This window comes from Zonotrichia albicollis, chromosome 5 (assembly GCF_047830755.1).
Source record: "Zonotrichia albicollis isolate bZonAlb1 chromosome 5, bZonAlb1.hap1, whole genome shotgun sequence".
Lineage (NCBI taxonomy): Eukaryota > Metazoa > Chordata > Aves > Passeriformes > Passerellidae > Zonotrichia > Zonotrichia albicollis.
Window position 1 is genome coordinate 458,978 of NC_133823.1, and position 17,155 is coordinate 476,132.

A 17,155-nucleotide genomic window follows, 5' to 3' on the forward strand; every position below is an offset into this window, starting at 1 on the left:
CCACAGTTCTGTAGGACTCCATCCAAATTGGAGCCTATTGTTGCCAGCTCAAGGCTTGGAAGATGTTCCTGTTTGAGCTGGCAGCCGTGTGTCACCTGTGGGCTGTGCTTCCAGGCTCTCTGGATTGTGCCAACATCTCTGCCGTGAGGCAGCTGAGAACATGTAAACCCAGCAGCATCCTCATTGCCCTGACAGGGATGGCCAAGTGGTTCGTGTTACTGAGAGTCCAATTAGTGCGAGGTGCTGAGCAGTTTGAGAGGGATTCAGCCTGATAAGTATAAAGAGTATGATAAGGAGAGAGTGAAAAATAAAGTTGGCTGCCTCTAAGCAGCTCTAGAAAAATAGCATGGTGGAAAAAGTGCATAAAGTAAACATCTTGCTCTACTCTCTCTGTGGATCCATTAAACACATACCATAGCAGAGAGTCTTGAAATAAATAAACTAAACCCTCAAAAATAGGAAAATTAAGTGAGGAACTTCCCTCTAGGAGGTACTGAGGGACAAAAAGCTTATAAATACATTAAAACAAAGATTTAAAATGACCACAGATAAGTCATTCTGATGAATCTCTTGTCTCCTGGCAGCCAATATTAATTAGCAAAGATGAGGGAAACCATTCCTTGTAGAGAATACATAGCTCAACCAGAGTGAGCCAGGAGTTTGGTCACTGAGTGAAGGTGCTGAGGCTGCAGGGAGGATTTCAGACCCCTTTGAGCTGGAAAGTTTGACCAGTCAAAGGAGTACAAATTGGGAAAGGAAGGTGGGAGCCAAACACGTTCAAACCACGCTTCAGGAGGAGGTGTCTAATTTCTAATTAAAGAAGAATCAAGAAGAATCTGTGTGCCTCAGTGTAGGAAATGCTGATGTCAACTGGCTTTGTTTTGTGGGGCATTTCTGTTCTTTCTGACACTGTGACTGGGCAGGTACTTGGACAGGCAGTGTCAGCATCCCACAGTGCTCCCGCACAAACGTTTGTGTCCAGTTCATGGCAAACCACGCTGGAGAGCTGATCCAGCTGGAAAACATTTCCCAGTAACAAAAGGAAGTGTTTTGGTTTCATCCAGCTATAAAAATTCCTTGATCTAGTTCTCTGTGATGAGCAGAAACACTTGTGCTGGCACTCTGCTGTGGGCCACAAATAGCCAGGGAAGAGAATGTGTTGGCAGTTGTGATGGCAGCTGAGGCACATCCAACTGCAGCCTAGAATGGCTTTCAGTGGTAGGAGTGTGATGGTGACATTTTGACCACTTGAAACATTTGTTATGTCACACTTAACAAGGAGTGCCCAGTAGGAACAGATTTCTGGTGTGAAACAGTTTATACCAATGTGCTGCTCAAGCACGTTTAAGAAGGGTGAGAAGGGAATTCACTTGTGAAGTGTGCTTCTGATGTGAACTACAAGCCCTGCTGTCAGAGTTGTGCTTCATATTGAGAAATGGAATTTACTTGTGATGGGGAGCAGGACAAAGTGGGAGCAGATAGATGAAAGCTTTTCAGGCTATTAGCACCTTTTTGTCCCTGCCCCATGCTTAAAAATAAAACTTTGTCAGTGGAGCATGTCTCCATTTGAAAAATTTTTGTGTGAGCTGCTAAACTGAAACCTTTTTGGGGGGGTTTCCACATTGCCTGTGTTTCAGAGCTGATTGGGTCCCATGGTGTCAGAAAGGGCCTGAATGGTTGCAGTGCCCAAATATTAATTTCAGTGGCTGATAGGATTTATGAATGTGGCTAATACCGTTCAGCATGATTCTGAAAGTGCTGTACTTCTGTGATTTCATTTGCTTTCCCTTTATCCTTGGATTCAATTGGTTCATTAACTAAAGTCTAATGTCATTCTGTCTAGTCTCTCCTTATTTTAGCTTGTATTAAACTGACTGAAAATTGCACTGAAACATTTAAAGATGTGAAGTACTAAGCAAAATATGATTAACTGATTACAGATTAGTTTTTCTCCCATCTTTAGTAGCTTTACTGGATTTTGATTTTTTTGCTTGAGGGAAATAAAAACCCACAAATTCTATGGCCCTTCTTAATGGAAGTAACTAAACATGTGCTGAACTTCTCAGCTGGTTCTTAATAGTAGCCTCTCACTAATGGAGACATTCATCCTGAACATGGATCTGGAAGTCTTTGCACCAGTTATGAAGCTCTTCAGTATGTTTTCAACCTGTAAAGGAACAACCTCTGACCTCCAGGCAGCTTTTCTTGTGGCTTGTGTTCTGGATTTCCAGATTTACTTTAAACTCCACCAGGTTAGAAGGGGCACAGCAATGTTTGATTGTGCTGCTCTAGATGCTGCTGTGTTCACATGCTTGCCCTCAAACTTGGCTTCAGTATTTCATGAGCCACACTTTGCATTGACTGCTCACATTGAACAGTGTAAGTGCCACCTTTACCAGTGAGTGTGTGAGCTTGAGGGTTTTAAGATATTTTACCTGTAATTTCAGAACAAGATGTAAATATTTCATGTTGTGTGCCTTTCTGAAAGATAGGGCACATGAAGTAAAAACAGACCAGCTGAATTTCGAGCTATCTGGGTAGCATTTGTGGTTGAAGAGCATTTCTAAGCATTCTATCTTACAGCAAAAAAAAAAAAAAAGATGTAGATAGATATAGTAACAAGGCCAAAAGTTGGGCAGAAGTTACATTTATGGGATAACTTTTAGGCTGAGGGAGGCTGGTGTGTAGCAGACTGCTGTGAAGGTGAAACAGTGCATGGTTAGCATATAAAAGCATATTTGAGGATGTACTTAAAGGCAACAGGTTTAAAAGATAGTCTAGCATCACCATTACTAATGTTAATATCCTAGATTTAAGTTGGTTTAACTTGACTCACAGCCTCAAGTTGCTTTTTTTGCTTGCTACTACTGGTTATTTAAACAGCTAATTAGTAGTGTAGAAGAGGCAATATTTTGTAGAAATGTTATTTGAAAATAATTTATTGCCTTTTTTTAAACGGTAGCTATTAAAACTAGGAAATGTAAGTAAACTCACAGTCCTGGTAGCATCAATGTTCCTTCCCAAAGCCTCATGCTTAAATTTGGAAATACCTCTATGAAGATCTCGTCCCACTTCATATCCCATAAGTGGTCCCTGAACATGCTTGGCCAGCTTAAATCATCAAGAATGGTTAATGCAGGCTACTAGAGAGAGGAAATATGTAGAGGGTATTTAAGATAAAAAGAGAGCTGATGAACCCAGTGCTTTTGATTGAGATGACTGCTCAGAGAATAAAGATATCAAAGCTGTTGTCTGTGATACTTCTGTGTGTATGGGAATCTGTCCTGGTTACCAGATCTGGTGTTTGCTGACAGGTAACAAAATGAACCTTTAAAGAAAAAGCTGAGAAAAACACAGGGCAAGATATTAAAAGTAGCTGAGGGTTTGGGATGTGTGTAGGGTGTTTGTTACCCACTGCTTCACTTTTCTTTTTAAGAGGGGATTAGTGGTGAAAGAATACAGTAGAATGCTTTAACATGCCAAATAGTGTTAAACATGCAGAAGGGTTGGGTGGGTAAGTGCGTGCCTGTGTCATGTGCTGTTCCAATATACCTGGCTTAGGCTTCAGTGGTTTGCATGAGGGAAAGCTTTCCCTCTGCCTTGGATTACACTCCTAGGTAGAAGCAGGAAACAGCCAAACAGTATACTCTGATCTGCATCATTAATGACTCTCATCTCATTTCTGAAATTTTAATCAGTGAAATCTCAAATAGGAGTATTTTCATGAGTAGAGATGTGTAATCTGCAATGCCAGGCCATCAGCACTGGTCACAAAGTGATATATTTGCATGAGGGAACAGTCCAAATAAGAGTTGTGTTATTACAATACTAAATATGTATGCCAGAATTTTTCTGACCTTTTCCTTTTTTTCTAATCTAATTTTACAGGAAAGCAGACATGATACACTGACAGCATTTGGAAATAAACTTTGGCAGTAAGATGGAAGCATAAATCTCAAGATTCTAGACCAAAACAGAAATGGCTCATGAGTATTGAAAGAAGAGACTGAAGAGCCTCCAACACTTGAGTGAGCAGTGGAAAAGGAACAACTACCATGGTAACACTAATAACAGAAAAGCTGCAGAACCAGAGCTTGGATGATCTGACCTGTAAAACATACAATATTAATCTGGTAAGGATCTACCAAAACAACATGAAATAAATGTGAAATGCTGAGTAACTCACAACTGCATAACCTATTCAACAATGCAGATCAGCCAGAATTCATCTATTTGAGTTAGAACTGGTTTGCAAGGTTGGGTGAGAGTTGTAATAGGAAGGAAAAGTGGATCTTTAGTGTTTAGTCCATTTTTGAAGTGCTGCTTTTTTAGTTTATGATCTTTTTAACCTTGCTACTTCATTTTAAATAGTAAAAGCCATTTCTCTTCATGAAATAGTGTTCTCATCTAATGACTGAAAAGGATTATCCAAGCTTCTCAGGATTCCTTTTTTGCTAGCAAAATGAAAACTTCAACCCATAGAAATGTGTGTAAACCCATAAAAATGTGTGCTTCACTCCATACTGACCAGGTATGATAGCTTTATATCTGACAAGAGTATTTACTTATAACAATCCTTGACTGCCATGTAGGTAGCTATCACCACTGGGCAGAAGGAAAACAGATCATCAAGTAAATACAGTTAAACCAAAAGTCAGGTTGCTACCAGAATGTTGTTCCTGGTAGAGTGGATCCTGGCTTTTTCAGTGTCTCAGATGCCTGGTGCACTGAAAAACTTTGTAGTTTATAGTGTTATTCTTGCTGGTTTAATCTCTGGTTGCATTGTGTGACTCAGACATGCAATTTAGGCATGAAGGAATCTATTCTCTTCATATCTCCCTTGTGAATGAAATAGCTACTCCAGAGTGAGTAATGCAGAAAAGTCTTGTCAGTTCTAGGTGCCTACCTGAGAACCCTGAAACCATGTTCTGTATGGAATGTACTAATTTTGTTTTACTGACTTTGGTTACAGTGGCACCCTTCTGTAAGTCAAACTTCAATGTTCCAGCGGGACACAAGAGAATTTAACTAAATGTCAAGGTGTTGCTCAACTCAAGTCTTGATACTTTTTAAAATAGTCAAATATTGGACCTGAAGTATGTCAGTTACTTTTAGATTCTGTGTTGTAACTTGTTTAAACAACTGAACTGCTTCCTTATTGATTTCAAGAGCCCAAAGCCGGTGGAGTATACCTTGCATGTGGTGGAATTTGTGCACAAGCACCTGCTGTTCTCATATATGCAGTTCCTTGTCCAGTAAGGATATGTAACAGTAGACATTAATCAAGCAGCTTTATTTTCAAAACTGTAGCAGGTCCATTTAGAGGTCTTCCAGTAATTTATTTTACTTTAATTTCACCTTCCCCTTAAATATGTGCTATTCTTGAAAGGCAGATTGAAGGTGTTGAAGTTATGTTCACTCTCAGAAGTGCATGCTTAGCTCGCATTTATTTTGTCTGGTTTGATGGAGCATTTGGGCCGTGCGGTTTGTAGGAGAATCTGCTGTGTCTGTGAACTGGCAAAGTCATCATTTGTAACTAAACTCCGGGGCCTGATGGTGAGCCAATAATGACTTACAGCCAGTAGCAGTGTTTAGTGACAAACATGGTGCAGCACCTTGCAATGTCCAGTCTTTTTACCAGAAGTCACTGGAAGTTTTGGCCCACAGACCGCTAATAGTAGAGAAGGCCATATTACTGCTTTTACACTGTGTGGAGTCTGCGCAGGGGTGTGTTGGCTGTAATGTGTTGTAGGTTGGTTGTTTTTTATTCCTCTCCTTATCTGGACTTAAAATAAAGCATGAAAAAGAACAAGTAGAGCGGAAAATGGCACACGATGCCTCATCAGTTGTTTCGTCCTCAGCCTTTTCCTGTTCCTCTCCTCCTTTTATCTGTCAAGTAATTGGTTTTGTAAGTGCTTTAGTTCTTACAGAAAATAGGTTCTGAGGACAGGAACAGGTTCAGTTTGTACACAATTGCACCCTGAAAAAGTGTGGAAATTGCAGAGTGAGGTGTGGAAGTAGAGAAGCAAGCGTGAATAAAAGTGTGCAGGTAGGTTGCTCCCTACTAAAAAGGATTCATGGAAGCAAATAATGGCTTCCTGACTAAAATGAGAGCCTGAGATGATAAAAAAAGTGTGCTTTTTCCACTGGCGAAGGCAATTGCTAAATGTCACTAAGAGAAAAAGACTGCTGGTGATAGTCTGGTATCACTGCTGGCACATTTAGGCTTTTTGGCAAGAAGTTCAGGTTAATGCTGTAATTTCTTCTAATCGCAGCAGTTTGGAGCAATTCTGAAGTGATCTTGGCTGCACCTTTTGTTAGTTGTGCTGGCACAAAGTTCTGTGACACCATGTGGTGAACCTCATTGTGAGCTGATTGAGGATTAAGACCAACTTTTCTTGCCTGGGTTAATGTAGTTAAACCTTATCAGTTTTGTGATACCTTTTACTGTGCATCTGCACAAGTGTCTGGGCACAAGTCGATAAAATAGCTGGGGAAAAGCTGTTCTGTTATACAGCTCATGAATGAGGGTTATAAAAGAAGAAAGAATGGCTCTTTCAAAGCCATGTACTGTGCAGCCGAACTGGGCACAAAGACAACATGCATAGGACAGAGTACACTTTTTCATTTGTGTAAGCTGTGTGGTGACCAAGTACCTCTCTTTTATGTTGTAAAATACTGGCTGCAGCTTTTTACTGCTCTCTCAAATGGCATGCTAATTTTCCAAGCTGGTGTAATTCAGCCCGTGCATGCTCAGTGCTGTTGTACAGCCTTGTCCTGCACCTGCCTTCAGGAAAATGACTGAGTGACTTGCTGTAGAAGCAGGGAGCCTGTCCCAAGGTTTTTTCCTCATTTTGGATATTGTAGTTCACAAAGTAGTGTCCCTGGTTGCTCTACTCTACCTCACAAAGGAGAAGTTCTGTGAGCACATTGTGACTTCCATGAGTTGACAGCAGCCCTAAATCAGATAGTTGGTCTCTAGTCCCTTGAACTCTCAGAACTTTCATAGAATTCAAAAGTCTTGGATTTGTCCGTATTCTGACTAAACTTGTGTATTTTTCATATTGCTGTATAGAATCTCATGTTGGTTTGTGAAGTGACAGCTGTAAGACTTCAAGGCGTGGTAGTAAGGAAGCATTAGCACTGCCAGTCAAGGATTTGTGGAAGGAACAAGTTTTACAGTAAAACCCCTTGCAGGCATGTAGGGTTTTGTTATTTTTAATTTTTGAGTCTTATTTATGTTAAAAGATGCAGAATTAGACTCTGTTCCTCAGAGGAAAGGCCACTGGTCAGATGACTTGACTTAATCACTTCTTTGCATCCTGAGAAAAGGTCAAAGTGTTCCTCCTCACTGTTTCATATCCAGTCATATTTGGAGGGTATTTGGTAGAGAAACAGAGGTCTGGCATGGCTTATTCAGACTGAGTCACGTCTGTATGGTGGTGGTTAAATTAGTATTTGAATGATAAACAATGGCTTCCCTGTGGTTTGGAAAGGATGCTGATAAATTGGAGGAACTCAAATGTACTTGGAAACTGGGGAAAAAAAAAGCCTTGAAATTAAAGCCATTAATTTTAAAAGTATGAAGATGAAGTTGTCATTCTGAGTGTAATGAGGAGGGATAGCACAGGCTGTGAAGTCCTTAATGCAGTACACTGGAGTGTAGAAGAATAGCAAGAATTATTTTTGTTGCAGTTGGCTTCTGCTAGCAAAGAACATGTAAAATTAGTGATGTAAATTATAATTCATTGTCATCTTCATTTGCACAGCTCTTGCACTTAGTTCAGACTAGGTGTCTTTTTGAGTGAGTATTTTAATGAAAGAACAGCTGTTAAGATTCAGAAAACCAACTGAAACTTTTGCAGCACTGTCCTAAATGTCGTACCACACCTTTCCTTTCCTTTTGGACACAGTCTGTCCAGCTGCACAAAAGAGATTCTATTTATGAACAGGCATTTCAAAGTAGATCCACTTCTTGGCATGAAGCAAACAATTCTAACCTCAGGTGAAACTTGTAGCTTCATTGTTTTATGTGTTTATCTTAGAATATGCCATTATTTCCCTAATAAATTCTCCAGAGGCATGAGATCTCTGTGGATGTTTTAACATCTATTCAAAAAGCAGTAGTTGCAAGATGGATGTGTTTCCTCTTCAGGAAAGTGACCTTGTTGAATAATTTGGCCTTATTCTAAGGAAAATTTCCTTCACACAGAGGGTAGCAGACTTCCCTGTCAAGGTTCTCAGCAATTGCAAGCACTTTTCAGGCATAATCAGAATAAAGTATTAATTGAGGAAGCTTCGGGTAGCTCCCAGCACAAAGGGAATGACTGGGGGAGGGTAGAGTGTGGCCAGCCCAGGAGAGCTGATAAACTGGTTCAGTGCCCTGTTACAGTAATATCTAGTGGGACTTGTGCCATGTGCTGTATAGATTAAAAAAAAATCCTCCCTCCTATAAAAATTTACAGCCTGACAAGGTCTTCTCAAGTTTAGGCTTCCAGAGGTAGTTAAAATACACCAGCAGACACTGTTTACAAGTATTTTTGTTTCAGTTATAGAGAGCCAAGCATATATTGTAAAGGAGATTTGTTACTTACTGTCCTTTTAGTCACTCAACCCTTATTTCAGTGCCTTGAGCTTTTGCTGGAAATAGTGCAGCCTACTTTCCCTTTCAGCATGTGATGTCACATGTCATGTTCTTAGAGTTTTTGGTCTGAATCTCCAAAGAATTAGCAAAGAATTTTTTTTGCGACTTAGGAGGAGTCTGTGTAAGAGATGCCAAGTGGCAGAGGAGATGTGTCTGCTTTGCCATGGAACTGAGCGCTGACTTCTCCAGAGCCTGCTCAGAAAGAGCTGGCAGGACAGGGTTGCTCTCTCCGAGTCAGAGAACACTGCAGTTCTTTGGAGGACACATGGTCTGTGTGTATGTGATCCTGCTTTTTCCATGGGCCCCCTGGCAAATGGTTTCAGTGCTCTGCAGGTGTCAGAGATAAAGGAGTTCAGTCTCTAACTGATGGACAAGGCTTTTTAAGGTGGTAAAAGTACAGGTAATCAAATAACTTGGACATTCATGGAGAGAACCTTTTTAAAGATGCATTTGGCTGAAAACTGTAAAAACTAAGTATCAACTGCCATGTGAGATTGTCCTTGAGGTGCTTTTCCTTATGGGTATTGAATATCTTGGCCTGTGTGAATAAGTAGTCTTTTAAACAGCCCCAACTATTATGCCCATATTAACTCATCTTACTCTTTTCATCTGGCTCAGGATAAATCAGCTCTAAGACTTTTTGACGCAGAATTTTGTTATGAAAACGTTTTCTGTAGCTACTGTCTGATAGTTGCATAGGTTGGTATTGCCTTTTATTAGGGAAATGATGGAAAGGAAGAATTTGGTGGAAGACCTTATCTTTAAGTCTCTAATTTGTCCATTTTTCCTTCAGAGACGGCGGAAATGTAACCACTGTTACCTTAATGTGCTCTTGTGTTTCACATGAAGCTGGTACCTGATTAAAGTAAACGATGGGTACTGGCTTTTAAAATGTGAATTCCATGGAACTGGGAAGTTGCAGACTTCAGATGGTTTGAATCGGAGTTTGAATTGAATTGAATTTAATAAAAATTAAATTGTTAATTAACAGCAGATCCAATGGAGATTTAAACTTGGGGTTCTGCTGTTTACTCAGAGTAGCTTCTTTAAAAAGAGGTTATAAATGCATCTGTAGATGTATTTACAAAGTAAAAATGAAATGCTTTGTCTCATATGTAGATGCTGATTATAAAAATAAGATTAAAAATCTCATTGCTCTCGTATCCTTTAATCTATTCTGTTATTTCCTACCTGTGAAACAGTAACACCAAGGGAATATTACCACAGCTCAGTGTTTGTCTCTGTGGGACTCAAGGATATAAAGTTGTCACTAGTGCTATGTGCTGCTCTACAGAAAAACACAAAGAAAAGGCTTTGTAGCCCAAGGATGTTTGTTTAAAAATTGACTTTGTATCTGGAAAGGAAGTGTATGTACAATGCTGTCTTCTCTGGCTATACACAAAGAACAATGTTCACATAAAGTGTGTTGCTGTTTTTTAAAGCAATCTTCCTCTCCGTCCTGAGGTGGTGGTGGGGGAGTGACTGAGGAGCCTTGGCTTGATGGAGCTATGAGCCACTTATTTATAGCTCCTTTTATAGGGTGCTGGATTTGCAGGCTCTGTGCTTTGTCTGAGAAATCTAGACCATTAAGAATGCCTTTGTAGTAATATTTTTTTGGTAAATTAGCTACAAACTTGTCTTACTGTGTAGATGCTACTGATGAGGCTTAATTGAAGGCCTTTACACACAGAGCTTGTTTTAAGCATGCCTGTTATGTTATTTTCCACCAATAAACTGAGATTTAAAAAGCAGTCAGTCTGCCAAAGATGTTTTGATGATAGGAAAAATATTTTTCAATGGCTTTTCTACTTTGAAGAAATAAAAAATAATAAATTCGCTGCATTGATTATAAGAAAATGTAAAATACTAATAAAGCATGATTGGAACAGTGTTCATGGTGGTGAACTTCAAGACCTTGTATATTTAATTTAGGTAAAGCTATTCCTGTCCCTTAGTTGAAGATGAAGTGTTTTGCCTTCTAGCCTTAAGATTGAAAATGGAAACCCAACTGCCAGATTGTAATTTCCTCACTGCTGAAATGAGAATTGGATCAAAGCTCTTTCATTAAGGATGAATTACCACTCTTAATTTTCCAGTTTATTTGCATGGGCTAATGTTGTAACTCTTGAAACAGTTTGATACTTAGCAATATATCAGAAAACATTACAAATGATTAAGTGCCAGAGGCTTGTTTATAAAGATCAGCTGTTCAGGAATTTCTTCAAGTTACATTGGAAAACCCCATCTTTTAAAGGCATTGTTAACTGCACATATAGGAAAACTAAAATCTGCATGCAGTTTCCTTGAAGTGAATGCTGACTCTTTCCACAGTTAAAACTTATTTTTTCTGATTGATTTCAGTACTCATCTGAGAAGCTGAACAAAAGTGGCAGCTTGTTCCCTTTCGAAATAAATGGTAAGTTCTTCAGGAACCTTAGCTGTGTTTTACTGAGGTAATTGGTATAGCAAGCAGCCTTTCTTTTGTAAATAAGGTGAGGGGGATGGAGCATGCTGCTGTAGAGCCTGCTGGTTTAAGCTGGTCTTTGAACAATACTGGGAATAGCTGGTTGTTAGTTTTGTACTTGTGATCTGCTTTGCATAGTAAAAAGCCCGTGTAACACTTTTTTTTTTGTTGTTCAATATCTGCCTTGGTGTGCAGAAGCACACTAATGCTGTTTTTCATGTTAAATCTTCAGATTGCTCAGCTAGAAATCTTTGCACACCTTGTTATATTCTTTGCCACACAGATCATCCAGCATGATGCAAACCTGAAGCTGAAGTCCAGTGCCCTCATAGAAGTGTTATTTGCCTTCATTCCCCCTTGGTCCTGTTAGAATAAGCTTCATCTAGCAAAAAGAAGAGTTCCAGTTATTGATATGTGAACTTTGTACTGCCTTATTAAGGCATGGAGTTGAAGTTTTGCATGTTATGTTTTCTCTGAGCAAGGAGGACCTTTATTTGCTCAGTGGGATTCCTCATAAAATGGGAATCTTGGTTTGTGAGAAGTTTCAAATGGTGCTTTGTCCAAACAGCATTACCAACTAGGCAGATATCCTGGTGGGAGTCTGCCATAGACCACCCGACCAGGATGAAGAGAGGCAGACAGAATACTCTGTAAGCAGCTGGGAGAAGCCTCCCAATTACTGGCCCTGTCATGGGGGACCTCAAGGTACCAGATGTCCGCTGGAAACACAATACAGCAGGGGGAAGCAGTCCAGGAGGCTCCTGGACCTTGTGGAAAAAAACTCCCTGATGCAGCTGATGAGCGAGCTCAGCCAGGGGAGAGACCTTGCTGGTTTTAAACAGGGAAGGACTGGTGGTGAGGTGGTGATCAGGGGCTGCCCGGGCTTGGATCCTTGGAGAAAGGAGGAGGCAGGGATGAGCAGAACCGCCAGCTGGCACTTGTGGAGGGCAGGAGTAGGAGGCTGGTGGGCAGAGTCCCTTGGGAGGCAGTCCTGAATGGCAGAGGAGTCCAGGAAGGCTGAATGTGCTTTCAGAAGGAAATGTTAAAGGTGCAGGAGCAGGCTGTTGAAAGACGAGCCAGTGGGGAAGATGGTTGGCCTGTTTGAACAGACAGCTTTGGCTGGAGCTCAAGGCTAAGGAGAAAAGCCAGGAGAGGTGACCTTTGGAGGGAGAGGAAGGCAACTCAGGAGGACTGTGAGGATGTTGTCAGGTTATGCAGGGAGACCATGAGAAGGGCCAGAGTTCAACAAGAAGCTGATCTGGCTACTGCCATAAAACACAATTTAAAATGTTTCTGTAAATGCTTCAGCAACAGAAGGAGGGCTAAGGAAAATGTCCATCCTCTACTGGATGCAAGGAGGATATAGGGACAAGGGATGATGTAAGCTGAGGTATTTAGTGCCTTCTTTGCCTCAGTCCTTAATAGTAAGACCAGTTGTTCTCTGGGTGCTCAGCCCCTTGACGTGGAAGACAGGGATGGGGAGCAGAATGAAGACCCCATAATCCCAGGGGAGATGGTCAGAGATCTGCTGCATCACTTTAGGCCCACCCAGGGCTGTGGGGCTGCATGGGACCCACGCAGGAGGACTGAGGGAGCCATGGATGGGGCTCACTGAGCCACTCTGGCATTAACCAGCACTCCTGTTCTCTGGGGAGGTACCAGGGACTGGAGGGCACCTGATGTGACGCTCACCTGCCAGCAGGGCCTGGAGGAGGATCTGGGAGCTGCAGGCCCGTCACTCTGGGCTTTGTGTGAGGCAGGTCCTGCTGGACCAACTCAATATTCTTTAACAAGGTGACCTGTCTTGTGCATGAGGGAAGGGCTTCTCCTGAATAGCAGGTAACAGGACAAGAGGGAACAGCCTCAAATTGCACCAGGGGAGGCCTAGATTGCATGTTAGGAGAAATTTCTTCACTGGAAGGGTTGTCAAGTATGGAAACTGGGTATCCAGGGCAGTGGTGGAGTCACCATCCCTGCAGGTATTTAAAATACATGTAGATGAGGCACTTGGAACGTGGTTTAATGGTGGACTTGGTGGATTTAAGTTAATGATTGGACTCTGATCTTAGACCTGTTTTCCAGACTAAATTATTAGGTGCTTCTGCCATGTAAACAATTAAAACACAGATTCTTGACTTTTTTATTTTTACATTAAACTTTTAAATAAGTCTCCTAGCCTGGAAGAAAGCTTCCTAAGGATTAAAAAAAAAAAAAAAATCAGGTGAGTTCCAGCTAGGAAATTCTCCTGCAGTAGATGCTAGGAGTTTCATACATTAGCTGGACCCCATTGTGTTGGCTCTTTTACTTGCATTGAATTATGGATGGTCCCTGCGTTGAAGAGCTTGCATGCTTAAGGCAAAGCACAGTATGTGGTTGTACCCATCTGAGAGAATGGAGGAGGAAGGACAGAGGAATTCTAATAAAACATGTTTGAATAGGCCAGCTGTCTGCACAGTTAAATGATTTTGAGACAATAGGGTGTTCTTTAAATAAGATCCAAATAAACAGGATAATCCATGACATACTTTGGGCATGGAACATGTACAACTATTTGGGTTTGCAACTTTTAAAGCTACTCAGCAAGTCTTTTCGCTGTTTATTACTCTAAAACTTAGTTTAGAAAATCAAGCATAAGAATATACTAGTATTCAGTGTTTAGGCTCTATCTAGGTTCTTAAAGTAGATGTATGGGAAAAAATGGGTATTTTAAATGCTCTGTCTTTAAAGCCAGGATAAGTGAAACTTATTTGGCTAATTGGTTTAAATTAGCAAATTTTCTAACCAAGCATGAAGCACTGTTAGCTGGCCAACAGTTTTGCTGCTTTTCAATTTGCAAATCCAAAGTCTGCTGTAGTTCTTCTTACACTTCATTGTATAATGTGGAGGAACAGCTGTAAAATGTGCAGAATGTTCTCAAAGAAACGCTTCACAAAAGAGCGAGAGGCTGCACTGGCAGACTGCTTTTAACCCAGCCTCGCCACTTCAGATGAGAAGTTGTGCACTGTGTCTGCATTCTCATCAAGACTTGCAGGGGGTTCTTAAGGGATACTTTATTTTATGCATTGCATTAAATTAAGATTTGAAGTTTTTTCTTATAGTCAGAATGTAAGGGGGGGAGCAACAGTCTTCGGTCTGATTTAACGTTATACTGTTTTAATTTAAAGTAAAGCTTTTCAGAGCAGTGAATGTGAACATCCTTTGGAACTTTTCTTTAATAAGGTGTTTTTGATAGAAAAGCATAAGAGCTAAATGAAGAACAGCAGTTTGAAGTGATTATCCAGCTCTTGCATAAAAAATTAAAAAGTTCCCTGATGGCTTCTTGCAAGAATCTGTGTTCTCAACAGCATCTTATGTTGTTAATCTGTTTTGTTTGTACCTGAGCTTGTTCACTAGTCTGATTTAATTGTAGTGTGTACTGTGCAGTAGGAAACTGTCGTGTTGCTCACTGAAAAAAAACCATTGTAGTTATTCGGTGTAAAGGAAGATGTATTAGCAAGGTACATATATATTGGAATACCTCATTGGTTCCTGATTAAATACTTTGGTCTTTGTGTTTTTGAATTTTCTACTTATTTTTATAGCGTGAAATTTTGATTAGGACCTGAGTGTTTATGGCTCGTCCTTCTAAAGATGGTTTCGATGGCTTTACATTAGACTAGGCTTAACACGAATTGTTCTTTCTGCTGTCACCCTGACCTGTCTCTTGTGTTGCTTTCAGAAGACAGTCCTTGGAAAGCTCTGAATGGCGGTTACGCGGTGCAGGCGGACAGCAGCCGGAGCTCAGCGTACCCGTTCGCGGCGTGCCCGTTCAGCGCCGGCGCCGCCGGCCATGGCAGCCTGCCGTGGCAGCAGGAGGCGTCGGGCGCGTCCATGGTGTCGGGCTGGATCAGCGAGCTGAACCTCACCGAGAACGCGGGCCAGCCGCTGGCGCCGCCCACCAAGCGCCACTGCCGCTCGCTGTCGGAGCCCGACGAGCTGGCGCGCTGCCGCTCGCCCTGGAAGCCCGGCGGCTCCAAGGTGTGGACTCCTGTGTCCAAGAGACGCTGTAACAGCGGCGGCAGCGCGACCTTGCAGCGCTGCAACAGCCACGGAAGTGCCACCTTGCAGAGAAGCACAAGCATCAGCCTGCCACAGAACATCCTGTCCCTAAACAACGTCTTCACCGTCACCAGCTTCAACACCTCTCCGGTACCCAGACCTTCCTCTGCCAGCAGCGGGTTTGTGGACAGCAGCGAGGGCAGCACGAGCTCCAGCACCCGCTGGAATTCCGGCGGCCCTTGTGACTTTAACCCGAGGCGCCGCCTGTCCCTCTCGCAGGAGCACATCACGGAGACGGGGACCCTCTTGCCTTCAGCCAGCAGCACTCCCACCTCCACGCCCGAGCTCAGCCGGCGGCAGGGCCTGCTCCGGTGCCGCTCGCAGCCCTGCGTGCTGAACGAGAAGAAAAGCCGGCTGAAGCGCAGGCGGGAGGAGGATGTACGATGGAACAGGCCATCCTTAGACTTTTTTAAAATGACACGGGTGAGATTTTGCTTTGCTCGCTGTGGGATGGGAGCTCTTGCGGAAAGGGTGTTCCTAGATGAGCGGTGCTAATTTGTAGTTGTTGTAGGTGTGCTTGTGCCCTGGGTCTGTCACCTTTGGCAGGAGAGCAGGATGCTTGTGCTGTACCCTAATGCCACTTAGGTTCTGCCTGTGAAACCCAGTTCAAGATCTGAAGCATATAGAATATATTCTGATGTTCTGAAGCATACAGAATATATTTGGAAGCATATAGAATGCTGAGAGCTCTGGAAAGATGTTTAAAAGTAGTGACCACAGAAAAATGGCTTGCTTTTTGAAAAGCAAGGACGCCATGAGGAATGGAGTAGACATGGTAGGAAAAAGTTGATACCACTGTCTTCCCCCTTGCAATAATTTCGGAGTAATCTTACTTCCCTTGGTTTGAGTAATTCTATGAAGCTAAGTAAGAGCAAGCAGACCCCTGTATAAATGGATTGACTAAAGAAACTTCAAATAAGCAGTTGGAAAGAGGTAGTATTCTAATAAGGCAACTACAGGTGCTCTAGCTCAATGGAGAGGTGTTTTACTCCAGAATTTTCTTTAGAGTTGTACTTCCCTCCTCATCAGAGGTGCTGATTCAAGAGCTAGAAAACTTCAGTTCATGCCTATACTTTGTATGTAATACAAATGCATGTAGCAGAACTCACTTCTTTGGAGTTTCTTGATCAACAGAGTTGAGTGCTACAGTTAAAAATGTAAAACTGAGTCTGACATTATGGTCAGAGAACACTTTGTGCTTGTGAATATAACCCTACTGCCTTCAGTAGACAGCAGGCTTGGAAGGTTTGTGTGATAGTTCTGTTATGGCCAGTGGTGAGGAGGCAGTTTGCAAAAGCAGCAGTAAAATTGTAAGGAAGGAACACAGTTGTGCACCAGTGTCCCTTATGTGATGCACTGTGCAAAGGAAAAGCTGAATAGGATACAGTGTTGGCTAAAACATGCAGTGTGTGGTACCCAGTATTCGTAGGCTTTATATCAAAATACCAGTCAGACAGATACTGGAACTGTCTGATGCTAACTGATTTATATCCACTTGGGTAAAAGTCTCTATGATGACAACTGTCCTTCCCTTGTACTTTTGTGAAACAACTTCCTTATGTCTTAAAGGATTTTCCTCTTTAAAAATATAACATTTTTGGTGGAGCTGTGGGGGTAAAGCAATCTGTGTAGTTACTGATAAGGTTGATAATCAGTTCTGTTCTAGGTATGACTAGACAGTGTTCTGAGTTTTGGCTAAGATGCAAGTTTGCTAGTTAGCTAATCAGATCTTACCTGTTTCTCTGTGTTAATCACTGCTGGGATTAGTTTGCTAATCTAGACCAGAAGTATTATTGGATTTGCCTTTCAACTGCCTGTGTGGTCTGGTGCAGGTTTCTTTATGTAAAATTGAAAACCTGCCCCTTTTTTTGCTAGGCTCAGTGCTTGCATTCTTCAAGCTCTGGAGGGGAGATGCAATATTTCAGGCCACTGAATAGCTTCAGTTGCTC

At 41.8% G+C, this 17,155-nt stretch overlaps 1 protein-coding gene across 2 annotated transcripts in view; it reads left to right on the forward strand.

Moving 5' to 3' along the window:
• The window catches only part of FAM53A (family with sequence similarity 53 member A), a 69,965-nt gene that overhangs the window by 16,427 nt on the left and 36,383 nt on the right, over window positions 1–17,155 (forward strand). Inside the window, exons 2-4 of one of the 2 annotated variants that reach the window (XM_005490829.4) lie at window positions 3,889–4,133; window positions 11,006–11,060; window positions 14,827–15,629. In XM_005490829.4, the coding sequence (XP_005490886.2) occupies window positions 4,056–4,133; window positions 11,006–11,060; window positions 14,827–15,629 (936 nt within the window). In that variant the 5' untranslated portion in view covers window positions 3,889–4,055. The remainder of the gene's footprint in view (window positions 1–3,888; window positions 4,134–11,005; window positions 11,061–14,826; window positions 15,630–17,155) is intronic. The other variant, XM_074540484.1, reaches the window with a different exon arrangement.